The sequence below is a fragment of the Gopherus evgoodei genome, unplaced genomic scaffold (assembly GCF_007399415.2).
Source record: "Gopherus evgoodei ecotype Sinaloan lineage unplaced genomic scaffold, rGopEvg1_v1.p scaffold_31_arrow_ctg1, whole genome shotgun sequence".
In the NCBI taxonomy this organism is placed as follows: Eukaryota; Metazoa; Chordata; order Testudines; family Testudinidae; genus Gopherus; species Gopherus evgoodei.
The window spans coordinates 2,722,570-2,741,883 of NW_022059983.1; the positions used below are offsets into that span (position 1 = coordinate 2,722,570).

General features: G+C 46.1%; 1 protein-coding gene across 1 annotated transcript in view; it reads left to right on the plus strand.

Annotated features, from left to right (window-relative positions):
- Nucleotides 1-19,314, plus strand: part of LOC115640391 (IgGFc-binding protein-like) — a 129,485-nt gene that overhangs the window by 83,283 nt on the left and 26,888 nt on the right. Inside the window, exons 33-38 of the mRNA XM_030543133.1 lie at nucleotides 6,040-6,181; nucleotides 7,962-8,290; nucleotides 8,854-9,412; nucleotides 13,143-13,471; nucleotides 13,972-14,557; nucleotides 15,692-16,020. Of these exons, the coding sequence (XP_030398993.1) occupies nucleotides 6,040-6,181; nucleotides 7,962-8,290; nucleotides 8,854-9,412; nucleotides 13,143-13,471; nucleotides 13,972-14,557; nucleotides 15,692-16,020 (2,274 nt within the window). The remainder of the gene's footprint in view (nucleotides 1-6,039; nucleotides 6,182-7,961; nucleotides 8,291-8,853; nucleotides 9,413-13,142; nucleotides 13,472-13,971; nucleotides 14,558-15,691; nucleotides 16,021-19,314) is intronic.

Sequence of the window (19,314 nt, forward strand, 5' to 3'; positions counted from 1 at the left end):
AGTCAGTCATCGCCTAAAATATACAAATACCCTTGTTGATTTCAGGCAAAGCAGAGGAATTACCCCATATTTTCTTGTATGTGTTTCATAGGCAGCCCAGGTTTCAGTGGCTCCTACCTTATCAGTTAGATAATTTGCATTAATACAGATGCTTTCTGGCCTGCTTTTGGATCCAAAGCTATTCACAGCTTAAAGATTTTTACCTTAAAAGGGACATGATTAATTTTACCAGAATTTATTTACAAACATTTCAAAGACACCAAGAACTTTCCTCTTTAGCATTTTTACAAAGTTCAACTGCTGTTCCCTCCAGCAACTACAGAGTTAACTTCTCACTCTCCCTTAAATCACTTGCTTGTCTCCCAACAGCCACTTTTATCAACTTAACTCACCATTCCAAGTAAATCCTGGGTATTTGAAATCCCCATGCTTACACTTACTGACTCCTTCCTTCCACTACACCCTCAAAGTTTTCCAACCCGTTTTCCAATCTCTCTGTCTGTTGCCTGCCCGCCTGGGCCCGATCCTGCTTTTCTTGCTGAACCGTCCCTTCCATGGGCACCAACTTGTTCCACTACCAGTTTAGCTAGGAGGGTGGGCTTCTCAACTAGCCCCCACCCCTCTTGGTCTCTTCCCTTAAACATTTTTACTCACAAGACTACCCGAGTCCTCCCTTGTGAGGCTTGCCACCTGGACAAAAATGCATGGCCCATTGGGTAAAGGCCATTTACTTAACATATAATTTAAAGGACTGTCCTTAGAGGGTTTACCCAGAGACCCACCCATCTGTCTTCTGACACTTAAACAGAAAAGAGAATTACACAGAGAGCAGAGGGAATTACAGTCTAAGCCAGGTTTTCCCACTTCTGTACACTGACCGCTACAGGGGACGGGACAGAAGGATCTCAATTTGACCTCAGAGCTTCCTCGCACGCATGGCTTCCACTCCGAGGAATTACGAACGAGAGGTTCAGTTCTGCCCACACTCCTAACGCCCAAATGAACAGAGCAGAAAAACAACAGTTACCGGTTAAACAGAACAGAACCAGAACCAGATATTGTTTCCTTATCCTATTAGGGCTCACTTGTAATCATGCAGTTCTCAACATATAACACCAACAGTACCAAGCAAAGCAAACATAAAATAACAAGGGTAAAACAAATAGATGGTGTAAATTCTGCAGGGCTCCCCCCTTTTTAATTACTCACCAAACTGTGACAAATTTCTGTTACCAATCTATCCCTCGTATCAGGTGATCAGGCTGACACTACAGGATCGTTGGGGGAAGATAAAGAAAACACACCATATAACTGAATTTTAAAGCTTCATTGATAAAATAATAAAACAATGGAGAGTGTTGGGAACGCTCCTACATCACTCAGGAAGACGTTAATGCCCCAAGCCCTAAGCCCCTTTCATACTCACACACGTACGGCCACTTCTGTGTATAATGTTCAGAGAAGGGGGAGAGGTGGATGGGAGATTATCCTGTATACAGCTTGTCTAGAATTTCCAACATAGACTCATAGACTCATAGATTCTAGGGTCAGAAGGGACCAATGTGATCATCTAGTCTGACCTCCTGCACAATGCAGGCCACAGAGCCCTACCCATCCACTTCTATAACAAACCCCTAACCTATGTCCGAGTTATTGAAGTCTTCAACTTGTGGTTTGAAGACCTCAAGCTTCAGAGAATCCACCAGCAAGTGACCCATGCCCCACGCTGCAGAGGAAGGCGAAAAACCTCCAGGGCCTCTGCCAATCTGCCCCGGAGGAAAATTCCTTCCCGACCCCAAATATGGCGATCAGCTAAACCCTGAGCATGTGGGCAAGACTCACCAGCCAGCACTCAGAAAAGAATTCTCTGCAGTAATTCAGATCCCATCCCATCCAACATCCCATCACAGACCACTGGGCATACTTATCTGCTGATAATCAAAGATCAGTTGCCAAAATTAGGCTATCCCATCATACCATCCCTTCCATAAACTTATCAAGCTTAGTCTTAAAGCCAGATATGTCTTTGCCCCTACTACTCCCCTTGGAAGGCTGTTCCAGAACTTCACTCCTCTAATGGTTAGAAACCTTCATCTGATAAACTTCCTAGTGTCCAGTTTATACCCATTTGTTCTTGTATCTACATTGGTACTAAGCTTAAATAATTCCTCTCCCTCCCTAATATTAATCCCTCTGATATATTTATAAAGAGCAAGCATATCCCCCCTCAGCTTTCTTTTGGCTAGACTAAACAGGCCAAGCTCTTTGAGTCTCCTTTCATATGACAGGTTTTCCATTCCTTGGATCAACCTAGTAGCCTGTCTCTGAACCTGTTCCAGTTTGAATTCATCCTTCTTAAACATGGGAGACCAGAACTGCATACAGTATTCCAGGTGGGGTCTCACCAGTGATTTATATAACTGTACTAACACCTCCTTATCTTTGCTGGAAATACCTCATCTGATGCATCCTAAAACCGCTTTTGCTTTTTTAACGGCCATATCACATTGGCAGCTCATAGTCATCCTGTGATCAACCAATACCCCAAGGTCCTTCTCCTCCTCTGTTGATTCCAACTGATGTGTCCCCAATGTATATCTAAAATTCTTATTATTAATCCCTAAGTGCATGACCTTGCATTTTTCACTATTAAATTTCATCCTATTACTATTAGTCCAGTTTACAAGGTCATCCAGATCTTCCTGTATGATATCCCGGTCCTTCTCCGTGTTAGCAATACCCCCCAGCTTTGTGTCATCCATAAACTTTATTAGCACATTCCTGCTTTTTGTGCCAAGGTCAGTAATAAAAAGGTTAAATAAGATTGGTCCCAGAACCGATCCTTGAGGAACTCCACTAGTAACCTCCTTCCAGCCTGACAGTTCACCCTTCAGTACAACCCATTGTAGTCTCTCCTTTAACCAGTTCCTTATCCACCTTTCAATTTTCATATTGATCCCAATCTTTTCCAATTTGACTAATAATTCCGCATGTGGAACCGCGTCAAATGCCTTACTGAAATTGAGGTAAATTAGGTCTACTGCATTTCCTTTATCTAAATAATCTGTCACCTTCTCAAAGAAGGAGATCAGGTTGGTTTGGCACGATCTACCGTTAGTAAAACCATGTTGTAATTTGTCCCAATTACCATGGACCTCAATGTCCTTAACTACTTTCTCCTTCAAATTTTTTTCCAAGACCTTACATACTACAGATGTCAAACTAACAGGCCTATAGTTACTCGGATCACTCTTTCTCCCTTTCTTAAAGATAGGAACTATGTTAGCAATTCTCCAGTCGTACGGTACAACCCCTAAGTTTACCGATTCATTAAAAATTCTCGCTAACAGGCTTGCAATTTCATGCGCCAGTTCCTTTAATATTCTCGGATGAAGATTATCTGGGCCCTCCGATTTTGTCCCATTAAGCTGTTCAAGTTTGGCTTCTACCTCAGATGTGGTAATATCCACCTCCATATCCTCATTCCCATTTGTCATCCTTCCATTACCCCTAAGCTCCTCATTAGCCTTATTAAAGACTGAGGCAAAGTACTTATTTAGATATTGGGCCATGCCTAGGTTATCCTTAACCTCCTTTCCATCCTCAGTGTTTAGCGGTCCCACTTCTTCTTTCTTTGTTTTCTTCTTTTTTATATGGCTATAGAACCTTTTACTATTGGTTTTAATTCCCTTTGCAAGGTTCAACTCTACTTGGCTTTTAGCCTTTCTCACTTTATCCCTACATGTTCTGACCTCACTAAGGTAGCTTTCCTTGCTAATCCCACCCTTCTTTCACTCCTTGTAGGCTTTCTGCTTTTTCTTAATCACCTCTCTGAGATGCTTGCTCATCCAGCTTGGTCTACAACTCCTGCCTATGGTTTTTTTCCCCTTTCTTGGGATGCAGGCTTGTGATAGTTTCTGCAGCTGCAACTTAAAGTAATTCCAGGCCTCCGCATTTAGATCCACAACTTCTTCAGTCCAATCCATGCTTCCGCTCTTGAGAGGGCTGTTCTTTTACACCCTGGAATCTCCTGCGGCATCTCTTTCAGAGATTCCAGTCCAGGTCGGCTGCCTGTGGCTTCTTTGGTGTCACCAAGCCACACCGACTCCGGGGTCACAAAGGCACACTGTTGGATCTTACTGGACAGTTAAGCTTTGCAAATGTAATCTCAGTTCTGTAACTTGTATTACCTTTGGTTTGCCTCTGTCTATATTTTTTTTCTTCACAGCCAGCTGGGGCCGAAAGCAGTTTTTCTTTGTACTTAGCATAGCCTGCGTTGATTCTTGACCTTGAACGCAGAGCAACTTTCTTTTTATCCCTGGCCCAAGATGAATTTCAGATTAACCCATTCCTTTCCTCAATAGACAAATTTGCTCACTCTGTTTCATGGCTTTTTGGTGATTAAACGCTCCTCTTAGATGTATGATCTTATCTAGATTGAAGTACCTTCTAGTGGGCATTGTCTAGATGGATTTTCACACCTGTATATATTCCAATTCTCTAAATACCTGCAGGTTGATGAACCATAATGTACATACATGTAATATGCTGGGGTACCCTTAGTGGGTGAGGTGGAATGTTTAGACTGTCCCCCACCCATTTTCCACTTACACACACAGGGAGGGTGCCCTGTCTCTGCTAGCGGCTCATAAACTAAGGATTTTTCCCTACAGGGTACTCACACAGGAGAAGCTAATGAGGATGGCCACGACCCTCCTACACCTCCCTTCAGCAAAGAGCGTCAGCTAGTCTCTGGGAGACGGCGCTGCTTACTCTGATTGCATCCAATGAGATGATCAGACTGTCAGTAGCCCACACGGAAAGGAAAGGGGAAGGGAAGATGGGTACACACACTCCCAGACCCGGGTAGCTTCCTCACCGGACGATGCCAGGCCGAGTCAGCCCACCATGGGTCGGACCTCATAAAGATCCACTGGTTACCGGGCTTGTGTTAGAGTAGTCCTGGTCACGAGCTTTTGCTTCACAGGGTACTCTGGGTGTCTTCTGATAACAGTCACTCACACTGGCCCCCAGTACCATTCTGCATCTGATCTTGCTTTTTTTTCTTTTTTCTTCAGTTTATTCTGAGTCATCGGATCCGATCCACTTTCCAATTCGCCAGAATGCATTCTAAGGGTGTACACCGTGCCCTGCCTGTGCTCTGTCCCTGTCTCATATCCCAGGATGACACTGGGCGTCCCTAGGTCTTAACAGGCAAAAATCCAGACCACTGGACTGTTCCTACCTTATCCAAGGGACCGGTTCTGCACCATCGCCCACAATTGCTTCTCCACTACTCGAGCGCGTTGCACTGTTGTGCCCTCCTGGGTCGATCAAACCGCGTCTCCGCCGAGGCCCCCGGTGGAGTCACCAGTGCGTGCTGGGCATTGGTCGTCACTGCAATTTGTCGACCACCAGGAGGGATCCGGGCAAGGCTAATTTTAGCCTCGAGCCCCACGTTGGGTACCAAGAACTGTTGCCAACACAAAGTGCCCGAGGGGGGCAACAGCAGGGTTCGTTGCCTGGTGTACTTTGCGCCAATAAACACACCAGGGTGGAGAAGCAAACAAAGTTTATTTGAGATCTCAAAGTGGTGCAAGGAGACTGATGCCTCAAATCAAGCCCCCTACACAAGCGGCTTTTCCCTTTTTATATTTTTTTTTCTCTTTCTTCCCCCCCGCTTCCTTCCTCCCCCTGTAGCAGTTACGTAAGTGCAGGTGTGTTAAGTAATCTTGGCTGCGGCAGCTCGTTAGTAAGTTATCCTTCTGCAAGTTATCTTGTCCTTCTGCTAAAGGTACACAGGCCTTATCACTACTGCTTTAGACTGGTTTGAGCTGTGCTGCAACTGATCACTTACTGTTACACATTTAATTTCACAGCTGCTAGCTTTCTAGATCAAGTAGAGTTCAACATGGAGGAGCTTTGGTTCACTGAGGCTTAGATTTATGCCTAGTGACACTAACACTACTTTGTCACAAGCACTGCCAGAAATTATCATAAATAATCTTTTCCTCATTACATTGGGTTATTTCCCCTCAGCCCAGAGAGACCATCCTGACAAATGAATGCCAGCAGAGCTGCACCTGCGTTTCCACCCGAGAGGTGACCTGCAAAGCCCACAGCTGCGCCAGAGAAGAAACTTGCCAGATCAGAGATGGTATCATGAGCTGCATCAGCAAAGGTGAAGGAGAGTCACTGATTGAAATATGCCCCGAGGGATTACTGTGGGTGGAGTAAGTGAGGTCGGGATGGGAGAAACCAGTTTACAACAGGTTATTTATGCAGCTTATTTTTCCTCAATAAATACCCTTCTGCTAACTAACCAGCCTGATCCTGCTTAGCTAATCATAGACAGAGATAGCCAATTTGCAATTCAGCAAGAAGTGTGATTGTTACAGTGGTTCCCAGGGTTCAATCTGGACTGTGGGACTGCTGAGAACTCTGTCCAACCTGGGGCATAAGCACCCATGGGGAAAAATTAGTGGGTGCTCTGCACCCACTGGCAGCCAAGCTCCCCTCACCCCCCGCCCCACCTCCACCTCCTCCCCTGAGTGCGCCACCTCCCTGCTCCACCACCTACCTCCCAGCGCTTCCTGCCCAGCCACCGCCAAACAGCTCTTTGGCTGGGTAGCAAGCTCCAGGAGGGAGAGGGAGGAGCAGGAACATGGCACGCTCAGGGGAGGAGGCGAGGAAGAGGTAGAGCCAGGGTGGGGATTTGGGGAAGGGTTTGGAATGGGGGCAGGGAAGGAGTGGGAAGAGGCAGGGCAGGGACAGGGCCTTATGGAAAGGGTGGAGTAGGGGCGGAGCCAGGGGCAGCAGGAGGTCAGGCACCCAGGGGAAAGTGGAGAAGTCGATGCTTATGACCTGGGGTATCCTCTCACTTTGATGCAGTTGGCAGCCTACAAACCTCTGGTGGGTACTGCACTTACACAGAGATCCACAGGCAGGGACACGCCAAACCAAGTTACATGAATGCTTCTCCTACCCATTCATGAACTAACAATAAAGAGGCTCCAGCCAAATCCCCCCAGCTCCCTAGCCTTGCACCTAGGGTAACCAGATAGGGACAATCCCGATATTGGGGCTTTTCCTTATATAGACTCTGATTACTCCCCCCCCCCCCCGTCCCAATTATTCACACTTGCTGTCTGGTCACCCTACTTGCATCCCAGAACTGTACCATCTTGCTTGGTCAGAAGCCTGACCAGTGTAAGTTCATTACCCAGTCTGCCCCTCCTTCGATGTGGAGAGGACACACACTAGCCTTTGTAAACTGAGCTAGTGGACTTCAGAGTGAAGCAGCATAAGAACTGAGTTGTGGGGAGTTAGGAGGGGAGGGAAATCTCTGAGATAAACTGTTCCTCCAATGGTAGTCACAGGTGCTTAGCACCTCTTAGCATTTGACCGTTAGTACTTGCAGCTCTCACTGATTTATGGACTGAATTCCCTCTCCCAATGGAATCACTAGGAGTCAGCCAATGACAGGGGTACTGGGACAATTTTTACAGTGGGGAGGCTGAGAGCCATTGAACCAAACTGTAAACGTTACCTCCACTGGAATCCACTTCAAGCCAGGAGGTGCAGCAGCACCCCCAGCACTCCTAGTTCCAGCACATATGGTTAGTGACTTCAGTGCCATAGCAATGTGTTATTGAGGGTGCTCAGCACTTTGCTGGATCAGAGCCATAGGTACTTGTGCATATGCATAACTTTAAGCATGTGTGTAGCCTCACTGATTTCAACTGAACTCACCTGATTAAGTGTTTCAATAGATTGGAACCATAGCTTCCAGCAAACCAAGTGCCGTTGTGTATCCCAGGCTTCCCAACTTCTCAGTGTCCTCTGGCTAGCTCAGCTGGCTCTGCATGAATGCTGTGCCCATGACAGGGCTGGATCTCCCAGCCTAGACACTGGACTTGAGTTCCCTGCCCTGTTGATAGAACTGGATTTTCTCCTTTCAGATCCCTGCAAAACGCTGAAATGCCGGATCAAGGAGACATGCAAAATTGAAAATGGCCAAGAGGCATGTGTTCCTGCCTACACTGGAATCTGCCAGGGCTCAGGGGATGCACAGTACCAAACTTTTGATGGCCTGAAGTTTGATTTGCAGGACACCTGCAAGTACACAATCGCTAAGTACTGTGGCAGTGACCCTACCCTGGAGTCCTTCACAATTGATGAGAAGAACGACAACAGGGGGAACCAGGAAATCTCCTTTTGGCAGGTGACGAATATCTATGTCTACGGGTACAACATCTCCATCTACAAGAGGGAAGTTGGCAAAGTCCGGGTGAGTTTCCCAGCTCAGGGTTCTGCGCCTTTTCTACTTGTGTCTCTCACACAGATGGAATCCTAGATACAGGTGACATATGGGCAATGCAAGTACATAAATGCAACTGATCTTCTGTGTTTGACATTGTTGTGATTGATAGATAGATAGATAGAGAGATAGATAATATGCAGACAAATAGAAACTGGTCGATAGTGTAGCTACATACATACTGTGTTTATTCAGGGAAAGTCACATTGATTCTTGCCTGCATATTTATACCTGCCTCTGGATATTTCCATTACGTGCGTCTGACGAAGTGGGTATTCACCCACGAAAGCTCATGCTCCAATACATCTGTTAGTCTTTAAGGTGCCACAGGACTCTTTGCTGCTTTTTACAGATCCAGACTAACATGGTCACCCCTCTGATAATTGATTTCAGTGATTCTGTCACGTGCCGCTGGTTGAAGTGACAATGATTTACAGCTGAAATGAGTGGCAGGGTTACAGTTGCAGTAAGAACAAATAAGGATGAAAGAGCAATTACACTTATCATACCTCCCCCCTCCTCTCTGTCTCTAGCTGAACAGTGTGATCACCAGTCTCCCAGTGACGCTGAAAGACGGTAAAATCAAACTGTACGAGAAAGATCTCAGCACCGTTCTGCAGACGGACTTCGGCCTCCAGATTGCATATGACAAAAATTGGCACGTAGTGATCACCCTCCCCAGCAGCTATTATGGGGCCACGTGCGGCCTATGTGGGAACTTCAACCAGAATCCAGACGATGACATAATGTCATCCAAAGGCACCAGCTTCTCCTCCATCATGGACTGGGCTGCCAGCTGGAAAGTCCAAGATCGGGACCCCCTTTGCTGGAAGTATTGCCAAGAAACTTGCCCAAAGTGTGATCTGTATGGGGATGAAAGTCACTGTGGGGTGATCAGTAAAGCACTGGGAGGGCCTTTCAGAGAGTGTCACTCCAGAGTGAGCGCTGATGACTTCTTTGACAGCTGCATCTATGACATGTGTTTGAATGAGGGGGACAAAAGCATTCTGTGTGAGGCGCTGGAGGCCTACGCAAATGCCTGCAGGAGGCATGGGGTCACTGTCGATGACTGGAGGACGCCATCCAGTTGCGGTGAGTCTGGCAGCTTGGTTTCTTATTGACTATGGTAGCTGTAGTCAATCTGTTTACTTTGTTGATGAGCATGGGGATGGAAATATCCAGGATTCCTGAGGTACTGGGGTCAGCACCGACTCTTAGGGTAGAGCTCCCCGTAGCAGTCATTCAGCCAAGAGCTAACCTGCCTGGCCCTGTTAGTTAATAAGATCTAAAACAATCACTGATTCAGGTGGCTAGTGTACATGTACACAGCAGCTGGGAGGCATAATTCTCAGCTCAGGTGGACTTTCACACACTCACTCGGCTTGAGATCGATATCTGAACATATCAGTGTGGATGCAAAGTTGCTGCCCAAGTCTCCTATGTATATATACCCTATAAGTGTGATGTATCTGGCAAGCTGACAATGGTGGAGTTCAGTGTTTCTAAGTGTCTATGGAGTATAGGGGGCTGTGGAACTTTTTTGGTGGTCTTCAGAGTGAAGCAGCTAGAGATAATTGTGGAGTTAAGAGGGGAGGCAGCTCCATGAGATGTTCTTCTCCCACTGAAATGCATGAGATCTCTAGGTGCTTAAACCTCTCAGAATCTGACTCTTAGCATCTGCAGCCCTTGCTGACTCAGGATATGTCTACACTACGGGATTATTCAGATTTTACATAAACCGGTTTTGTGAAACAGATTGTATAAAGTCGAGTGCATGCGACTACACTAAGCACATTAACTCAGCGGTGTGCGTCCATGTACCGAGGCTAGCGTCGATTTCTGGAGCGTTGCGCTGTGGGTAGCTATCCCGTAGCTATCCCATAGTTCCTGCAGTCTCCTCCGCCCATCGGAATTCTGGGTTGAGATCCCAATGCATGATGGTGCAAAAACAGTGTTGTGGGTGATTCTGGGTAAATGTCATCACTTAATCCTTCCTCCGTGAAAGCAACGGCAGACAATCATTTCACGTCCTTTTTCCCTGGATTGCCCTGGCAGATGCCATAGCATGGCAACCATGGAGCCTGTTTTGCCTTTTGTCACTGTCACCGTATGTGTGCTGGATGCTGCTGACAGAGGCGGTACTTCAGTGCTACACAGCAGCATTCATTTGTCTTTGAAAGGTAGCAGAGATGGTTACCATCCCTATTGCACCGTCTGCCATTGTAAATTGGCGATGAGATGACGGTTATCAATCATTTTGTACGGTTTGCAATTGGAAAATGGTGATGACAGTTATCAATCATTTTGTACTGTCTGCTGCTGTCATGGGTGTTTCTGGCCGGCCTTGCTGAGGTCGGCCGGAGGCGTGTGGACAAAAATGGGAATGAGTCCCCAGGTTATTCCCTTTTTTATGTTTTGTCTAAAAATAGAGTCAGTCCTGCCTAGAATATGGGGCAAGTCTACTAGAGAGCCAGAGAGCACAGCCGCTCCAGGTCAGAGCCCCAGAGATCCCGCAGAAATGATGAACTGCATGCAATTCTAGGGGGTGTCCGTGCAACAACCCCAGCTGTTGCTTCCCTCCTCCCACACCCCTCCTGGGCTACCGTGGCAGTGTCCTTCCATTTGTGTGATGAAATAATAAAGAATGCAGGAATAAGAAATACTGACTTTTTATCAAGATAAAATGAGGGAGAGGCAGCCTCCAGCTGCTATGATAGTCCAGGGAGTATAGAATCTTTTCTTTAGACACGAAAGGAGGGGGAGAGCTGATGGAGCTCAGGCTCCAGCTGCTATGATGAGGACGGTTACCCAGCATTTTGCACCGTCGGCCAGGAATGAGAGGGAGTCATTCCCATTTTTACCCAGGCCCCCCCGGCCGACCTCACCGAGGCCAGCCAGGAGCACTCACGGGTTGATGATGGTTTTCCACCATTTTGTACCGTCTGCCATCAGGAAAGGAAGGGAAGGGAATGCTGCTGTTCAGCGCCGCAGCAATGCGTCTACCAGCAGCATCCAGTAGACATGCGGTGACATTGAAAAATGGCAAGAAACGATTTTTTTCCCTTTTCTTTCACGGGGGGGAGGGGTGGTAAATTGACAAGATATACCCTGAACCACCTGGGACAATGTTTTTGACCCTACAGGCATTGGGAGCTCAGCCAAGAATGCAAATGCTTTTCGGAGACTGCGGGGACTGTGGGATAGCTGGAGGCCTCAGTCTCCCCTCCCTCCCTCCCTCCATGAGCGTCCATTTGATTCTTTGGCTTTCCATTATGCTTATCACACAGCACTGTATTGGGTCCCTGCTGTGGCCTCTGTCTATCATAACCTGGAGATTTTTTCAAATGCTTTGGCATTTCGTCTTCTGGAATGGAGCTCTTATAGAACAGATTCATCTCCCCATACAGTGATCAGATCCAGTATCTCCGATACGGTCCATGCTGGAGCTCTTTTTGGGTTTGGGACTGCATCGTCACCCGTGCTGATCAGAGCTTCACGCTGGGCAAACAGGAAATGAAATTCAAAAGTTCGCAGGGCTTTTCCTGTCTACCTGGCCAGTGCATCCGAGTTCAGATTGCTTTCCAGAGCGGTCACAATGATGCACTGTGGGATACAGCCCGGAGGCCAATACCGTCGATTTGCGGCCACACTAACCCTAATCTGACATGGCAATACTGATTTCAGTGCTACTCCTCTCATCGGGGAGGAGTACAGAAACCGGTTCAAAGAGCCCTTTATATCGATATAAAGGGCTTTGTTGTGTGGATGGGTGCAGGGTTAAACGGTTTAACACTGCTAAATTCGGTTTAAACATGTAGTGTAGACCAGGCCTTATGGACTGAAATCCTAGTCCCACTGGAGTCAATGGGAATTCACCAATGAATTCAGTGCCACAGAAACAACTTATTGAGGGTGCTCAGCGTGTTGCTGGATCAGAGACATATGGACTTAGGCACATGAATAACTTTAAGCATGTGAGTAGCCTCACTGATTTCAATGGAACTACTCACATGGTTAAATTCTTTGCTGGATTGGGACTATAACTTGCAGCAAGCCAGGTTCTGTTGACTATCATGGACTTGCCATCCGCTCAGCATGCAATGGCTGACTTAGCTGGTTCCGCGTGAAGGTTGTGCTCATGACCAGTCTGGCTCTCCCATGCTATCATTATTGTTATTAATTGATAACCCACAGCTTTGTCACTGATGTTTATTGTTTTATGGCAAGCCTAAATATAGGTGGGCAAGTGTTTGTGTTGTGTTGAGAAATTTTGGAAGGTGGTGACAGAGGAGTATGTGCTGTAATGAGAAGCGATGTGTTGGGTTTATCATGTGCTGGCTGTGTGGTTGTGTTAATTTGTATCGGGGGACTGGGCTGAAGAATTTTGTGTTGAACTGTGTAGGTGACAAATGAGGGGATGGTGTGTCTGGGGGATCATGTTTGGGGATTTTGTGTTGATTTGTTTGGGCATGTGGACTGCGTTGGAGAGTTTGTGTTAAGTTGTACAGGTGATGAATCAATCTTTAAAGAACTGTGGGGCAGGCTCCCTTATATCACTGACTCATTACAACCAATGAAATTGTTGTATACAAACTAGGTGTAGAGTAAGGGTGATGGTTGGTTGAGATACCTCTAACTCACAATGTTCTAGGTCTCTTGGCATGCCATAGGTGCATGCCTTACTGCTTTATTATTATTATTATTATTATTATTATTATTATTATTATTATTATTATTATTTATACTACTGTAGCACTTAGGAACCTAGATGCTGGACTTGAGTTCCCTCCCATGTTGATATGTCCAAAAATTTTTCTTTCAGATGCCTGCAAAGCTCTGAAATGCAGAACCAAAGAGACATGCCGGACTGAGGATGGCCACGCATCATGTATTCCTGACTACATGGGAACCTGCCTGGGCTCAGGGGACATGAACTACCAAACATTTGATGGTCTGAAGTTTGACTTCCAGGGCACCTGCACCTACACCCTGGCCAAATACTGTGGAAGAGACGCCACTCTGGAGCCTTTCACCGTTGATGAGAAGAACGCTAATAGGGAAAGCCAGGATATCTCCTTTCTGCGAGTGACCAATGTCTACATCTATGGGTACAACATCTCCATGTACAAGAGGGAAGTTGGCAAAGTCCGGGTGAGTCTCCCAGCTCAGGGCTCTGGCACTTTTCAAGTTACAAAGCACAGTACTTTTGTATAGTGTCTCACACAAACAGAATCCCAAACAGATGTTGTCAGCTGAATATGTCATGTGGGCAATACAAGTACATAAATACATCTCATCTATATGTTTGAAAACCTTATAATAGATAGATAGATAGATAGCAAAACCAAGACTTTGTGGCTAGATTGATAGCTATTTCAGATAGGTAGAATTTATATAGAGATATAGGGAATTCTGGAAACAGACACTGTAGGTAGATAGTGAAGCTAGATAAATACTATGTTTATTCAGGGACTTTGGATTGATTTCATTGTTCTTCTTGAGTAAGGAATGGGTAAACAGTGATTTAGTATTTGACGATTATTTTACTTGCTGGTGGTTAGAGAATGGTGAGGAGATAGTTGGAGTAATAGCAAGTGAGGATGAAAGAGGAATAATGTGCTTTGTGTTCCTCCCCTCCTGTCTGTCTCTAGCTAAACGGTGTGATCACCAGTCTCCCAGTGACGCTGAAAGATGGTAAAATCAGACTATACCAGAAAGGCCTCAGCACCGTCATGCAGACGGACGTTGGCCTCCGGGTGGGATACAACAAGAACTGGCATCTGGAAATTACCCTCCCCAGCAGCTATTATGGTGCCATGTGCGGTCTTTGTGGGAACTTCAACCAGAACCCAGAAGATGACATGATGTCCTCCAACGGCATCAAAGTCTCCGTCGTCGTGGATTGGGCTACCAGTTGGAAAGTCCAAGACCGGGACCCCTTTTGCTGGGATTATTGCCAAGAGACTTGCCCAATGTGTGATGAGAGCAAGAGAGAGCTGTATGGGGATGACAGTCACTGTGGGGTGATAAGTAAAGCACCGGAAGGGCCCTTCAGAGAGTGTCACTCCAGGGTGAGCCCCGACAAGGTCTTTGATAACTGCATTTACGACGTGTGTCTGAATGAACAGGACAAGACCATTCTGTGTGCATCGCTGGAGGCCTATGCAGACTCCTGCAGGGACCATGGAGTCACTGTCTATGACTGGAGGACGCCGTCCAGCTGTGATGAATCTCGAGGTTGGTATTCTGTCAAAGCAGATGGCAATGGGACTAATCTGACAGTTTACCCTGTTGATGGAGGCCATGGTGAGTGACCTGAGCATGGGGATGGGAATACCCAGGTTCCTGGGGCTTTGGGGTCTGCACTGATTCTTAGAGTAGAGCTCCCTCTATTCTGAAGGGTTTCCTTTGTTTGGTTAAGTGTACCTGAGTAGTCTCGAAGAACTTGCAAGCCTGAAAGCATGATAGACACAGGTAGCTTATCTGCAATTTGGCTTTAAGTGCAACGTATCTAGCAAGCAGGCAATGGTGTAGTTTAATGTCTATGGGCCATAGGAGTCTGTGGAACATTTCTAGTGATCTTCAGAGTGAAACAGCGTAAGAACAAAGCTGTGGGTGATCCAGGTCTTAGGAAGGGGGATCCAGGAGATTAACATTTTCTTCCTTGGAAATACATGGGAGTCAAAGGTGCTTACAACTCTCAGAATTTAACCCCTAGCATATGTGGCTCTCACTGACACGCCCGCTGACAGCAATTCCAGGCTCCAGGGCAGCTATGCTGGGGGGTGAGTTCTTCTAGCATGGCCAGGGCTTCCACATGCCTGCCTGGCTGCCTTCGCTGTTGTCAGTACCACCCCCCATATGTCTAGGAGCCGTGCGGCCCACCTGGATGATTTAAAAAGACCTGGGGCTCACAGCAGCCAGGGCCCCCCTGGCCCTTTTAAATTGCCTGGATCCTTGGGCAACTGCCCCCTTCCCCCGCATGCTGTCGGCAGGCCTGCTCACCGATGTATGGACTGAAATGCCACTCCCAAAGGAGTCAGTGGGAATTAACCAATTACATCAGTGCCACAGCAATGGGTTATTGAGGGTGTGCTGGATCAGAACCAGGGGCATTTAAGCACATGCATAACTTTAAACATGTGAGTAACCTCACTGATTTCAATGGAACTGCTCACATGGTTGAGTATTTAACTGGACTAGGACCAGAGCCTGCAGCAAGCCAAGCTCTGTTGAGTATCCTCAGCACGCCTTGGCTGGTTCAGTTGGTTCTGCATGAATGCTGTGCCCATGGCAGATCTTGCTCTCCTGGCCTAGACACTTGACTTGAGTCCCCCACTCTGTTGATGTAACTGGGCTTTCTCCTTTCAGAAACCTGCCAAACGCTGAAATGCCGGACCAAGGAGACTTGCAAGACAGAGGATGGCCATGCGACATGTGTTCCCGACTACGTGGGAACTTGCTGGGGCTGGGGGGACCCACATTATCATACCTTTGATGGCCTGAAGTTTGACTTCCAGGGCACTTGCACCTACACCATTGCCAAGTACTGTGGCCATGACCACTCCCTGGAGCCCTTTACCATTGATGAGAAGAATGATAACAGGGGCAGCCAGGCCATCTCCTTTCTACGAGTGGCCAACATCTATGTCTACGGGTATAACATCTCCATCTACAAGAGGGAAGTTGGCAAAGTCCGGGTAAGTCTTCGATTTCAGGACTGCAGCTTATAACACACGCTGATTTGGCATAGTGTCTTTCACACAAATGGTATCCTAGAATCAGGGGATGTGAGAGAGAAAAACACAGGCAAACGGGAAGAAAGATGTTTTCAGGTGACATTTCTAAGCTTGGACAAGGTGGGACTCATAGACTCATAGACTCTAGGACTGGAAGGGACCTCGAGAGGTCATCGAGTCCAGTCCCCTGCCCTCATGGCAGGACCAAATACTGTCTAGACCATCCCTAATAGACATTTATCTAACCTACTCTTAAATATCTCCAGAGATGGAGATTCCACAACCTCCCTAGGCAATTTATTCCAGTGTTTAACTACCCTGACAGTTAGGAACTTTTTCCTAATGTTCAACCTAAATCTCCCTTGCTGCAGTTTAAGCCCATTGCTTCTTGTTCTATCATTGGAGGCTAAGGTGAACAAGTTTTCTCCCTCCTCCTGATGACACCCTTTTAGATACCTGAAAACTGCTATCAGGTCCCCTCTCAGTCTTCTCTTTTCCAAACTAAACAAACCCAATTCCTTCAGCCTTCCTTCATAGGTCATGTTCTCAAGACCTTTAATCATTCTTGTTGCTCTTCTCTGGACCCTCTCCAATTTCTCCACATCTTTCTTGAAATGCGGTGCCCAGAACTGGACACAATACTCCAGCTGAGGCCTAACCAGCGCAGAGTAAAGCGGAAGAATGACTTCTCGTGTCTTGTTTACAACACACCTGTTAATGCATCCCAGAATCATGTTTGCTTTTTTTTGCAACAGTATCACACTGTTGACTCATATTAAGCTTGTGGTCTACTATGACCCCTAGATCTCTTTCTGCCATACTCCTTCCTAGACAGTCTCTTCCCATTCTGTATGTGTGAAACTGATTGTTCCTTCCTAGGTGGAGCACTTTGCATTTATCTTTATTGAACTTCATCCTGTTTACCTCAGACCATTTCTCCAATTTGTCCAGATCATTTTGAATTTTGACCCTGTCCTCCAAAGCAGTTGCAATCCCTCCCAGTTTGGTATCATCCGCAAACTTAATAAGCGTACTTTCTATGCCAACATCTAAATCGTTGATGAAGATATTGAACAGAACCGGTTCCAAAACAGACCCCTGCGGAACCCCACTTGTTATACCTTTCCAGCAGGATTGGGAGCCATTAACAACTACTCTCTGAGTACGGTTATCCAGCCAGTTATGCACCCACCTTATAGTAGCCCCATCTAAATTGTACTTTCCTAGTTTATCTATAAGAATATCATGCTGAGACTGTATCAAATGCCTTACTAAAGTCTAGGTATATCACATCCACCGCTTCTCCCTTATCCACAAGGCTCGTTATCCTATCAAAGAACGCTATCAGATTAGTTTGACACGATTTGTTCTTTACAAATCCATGCTGGCTATTCCCTATCACCTTACCACCTTCCAAGTGTTTGCAGATGATTTCTTTGATTACCTGCTCCATTATCTTCCCTGGCACAGAAGTTAAACTAACTGGTCTGTAGTTTCCTGAATTGTTTTTATTTCCCTTTTTATAGATGGGCACTATATTTGCCTCCTTCCAGTCTTCTGGAATCTCCCCCGTCTCCCATGATTTTCCAAAGATAATAGCTAGAGGCTCAGATACCTCTTCTATTAACTCCTTGAGTATTCTAGGATGCATTTCATCAGGCCCTGGTGACTTGCAGGTCTAACTTTTCTAAGTGATTTTTTACTTGCTCTTTTCTTATTTTCTCTTCTAAACCTACCCTCTTCCCGTAAGCATTCACTATACTAAACGTTCCTTCAGACTTCTCAGTGAAGACTGAAATGAAGTCATTAAGCATCTCTGCCATTTCCAAGTCTCCCGTTACTGTTTCCCCCTCCTCATTGAGCAGTGGGCCTACCCTGTCCTTAGTCTTCCTCTTGCTTCTAATGTATTGATAAAAAGTCTTCTTGTTTCCCTTTATTCCCATAGCTAGTTTGAGTTCATTTTGTGCCTTTGCTTTTCTAATCTTGCCTCTGCATTCCTGTGTTATTTGCCTATATTCATCCTTCGTGATCTGACCTAGTTTCCATTTTTTATATGACGCCTTTTTATTTTGTAGGTCACGCAAGATCTCAAGGGTAAGCCAAGGTGGTCTTTTGCCACATTTTCTATCTTTCCTACCCAGCGGAATAGCTTGCTTTTGGGCCCTTAATAGTGTCCCTTTGAAAAACTGCCAACTTTCCTCAGTTGTTTTTCCCCTCAGTCTTAATTCCCATGGGACCTTACCTGTCAGCTCTCTGAGCTTACCAAAATCCGCCTTCCTGAAATCCATTGTCTCTATTCTGCTGTACTCCCTTCTACCCTTCCTTAGAATTGCAAATTCTTTGATTTCATGATCACTTTCACCCAAGCTTCCTTCTACTTTCAAATTCTCAACAAGTTCCTCCCTATTTGTTAAAATCAAGTCTAGAACAGCTTCTCCCCTAGTAGCTTTTTCAACTTTCTGAAATAAAAAGTTGTCTGCAATGCAGTCCAGGAACTTATTGGATAGTCTGTGCCCCGCAGTGTTATTTTCCCAACATATATCTGGATAGTTGAAGTCCCCCATCACCACCAAATCTTGGGCTTTGGATGATTTTGTTAGTTGTTTGAAAAAAGCCTCATCCAGCTCTTCCACCTGATTAGGTGGCCTGTAGTAGACTCCCAGCACGACATCACCTGTGTTTTTTACCCCTTTTAGCCTAACCCAGAGACTCTCCACACTTCCGTCTCCTATGTCCATCTCCACCTCAGTCCAAGTGTGTACATTTTTGATATATAAGGCAACACCTCCTCCCTTTTTCTCCTGTCTGTCCTTCCTGAGCAAACTATACCCATCCACACCAACATTCCAGTCGTGTGTATTATCCCACCAAGTTTCAGTAATGCCAATAATGTCATAGTTGTATTTATTTATTAGCACTTCCAGTTCTTCCTGCTTATTACCCATACTTCTTGCATTTGTATATAGGCATCTAAGATACTGGTTTGATCTTGCCTCCCAGCTTTGCCCTGACCCTCCTTCCTCTCTGCCATTATAGCCCGTGCTCCCTCCTGTTTCCAACCCATCTCCCAGGTCTTGTTCCCCACTTACCTGTGGGCTTTGCTCACCTGTCCCCGTCGAACCTAGTTTAAAGCCCTCCTGGGCTGTTGTTTCAGGTGTTAGAAGATGCATGGGAGAAGGGACAGAGAAAGAAAGGAGTGTTGGATAGGTTGATAATAGAGGTGAAATCAGGACTCCATTGAAATCAATGGGAGTA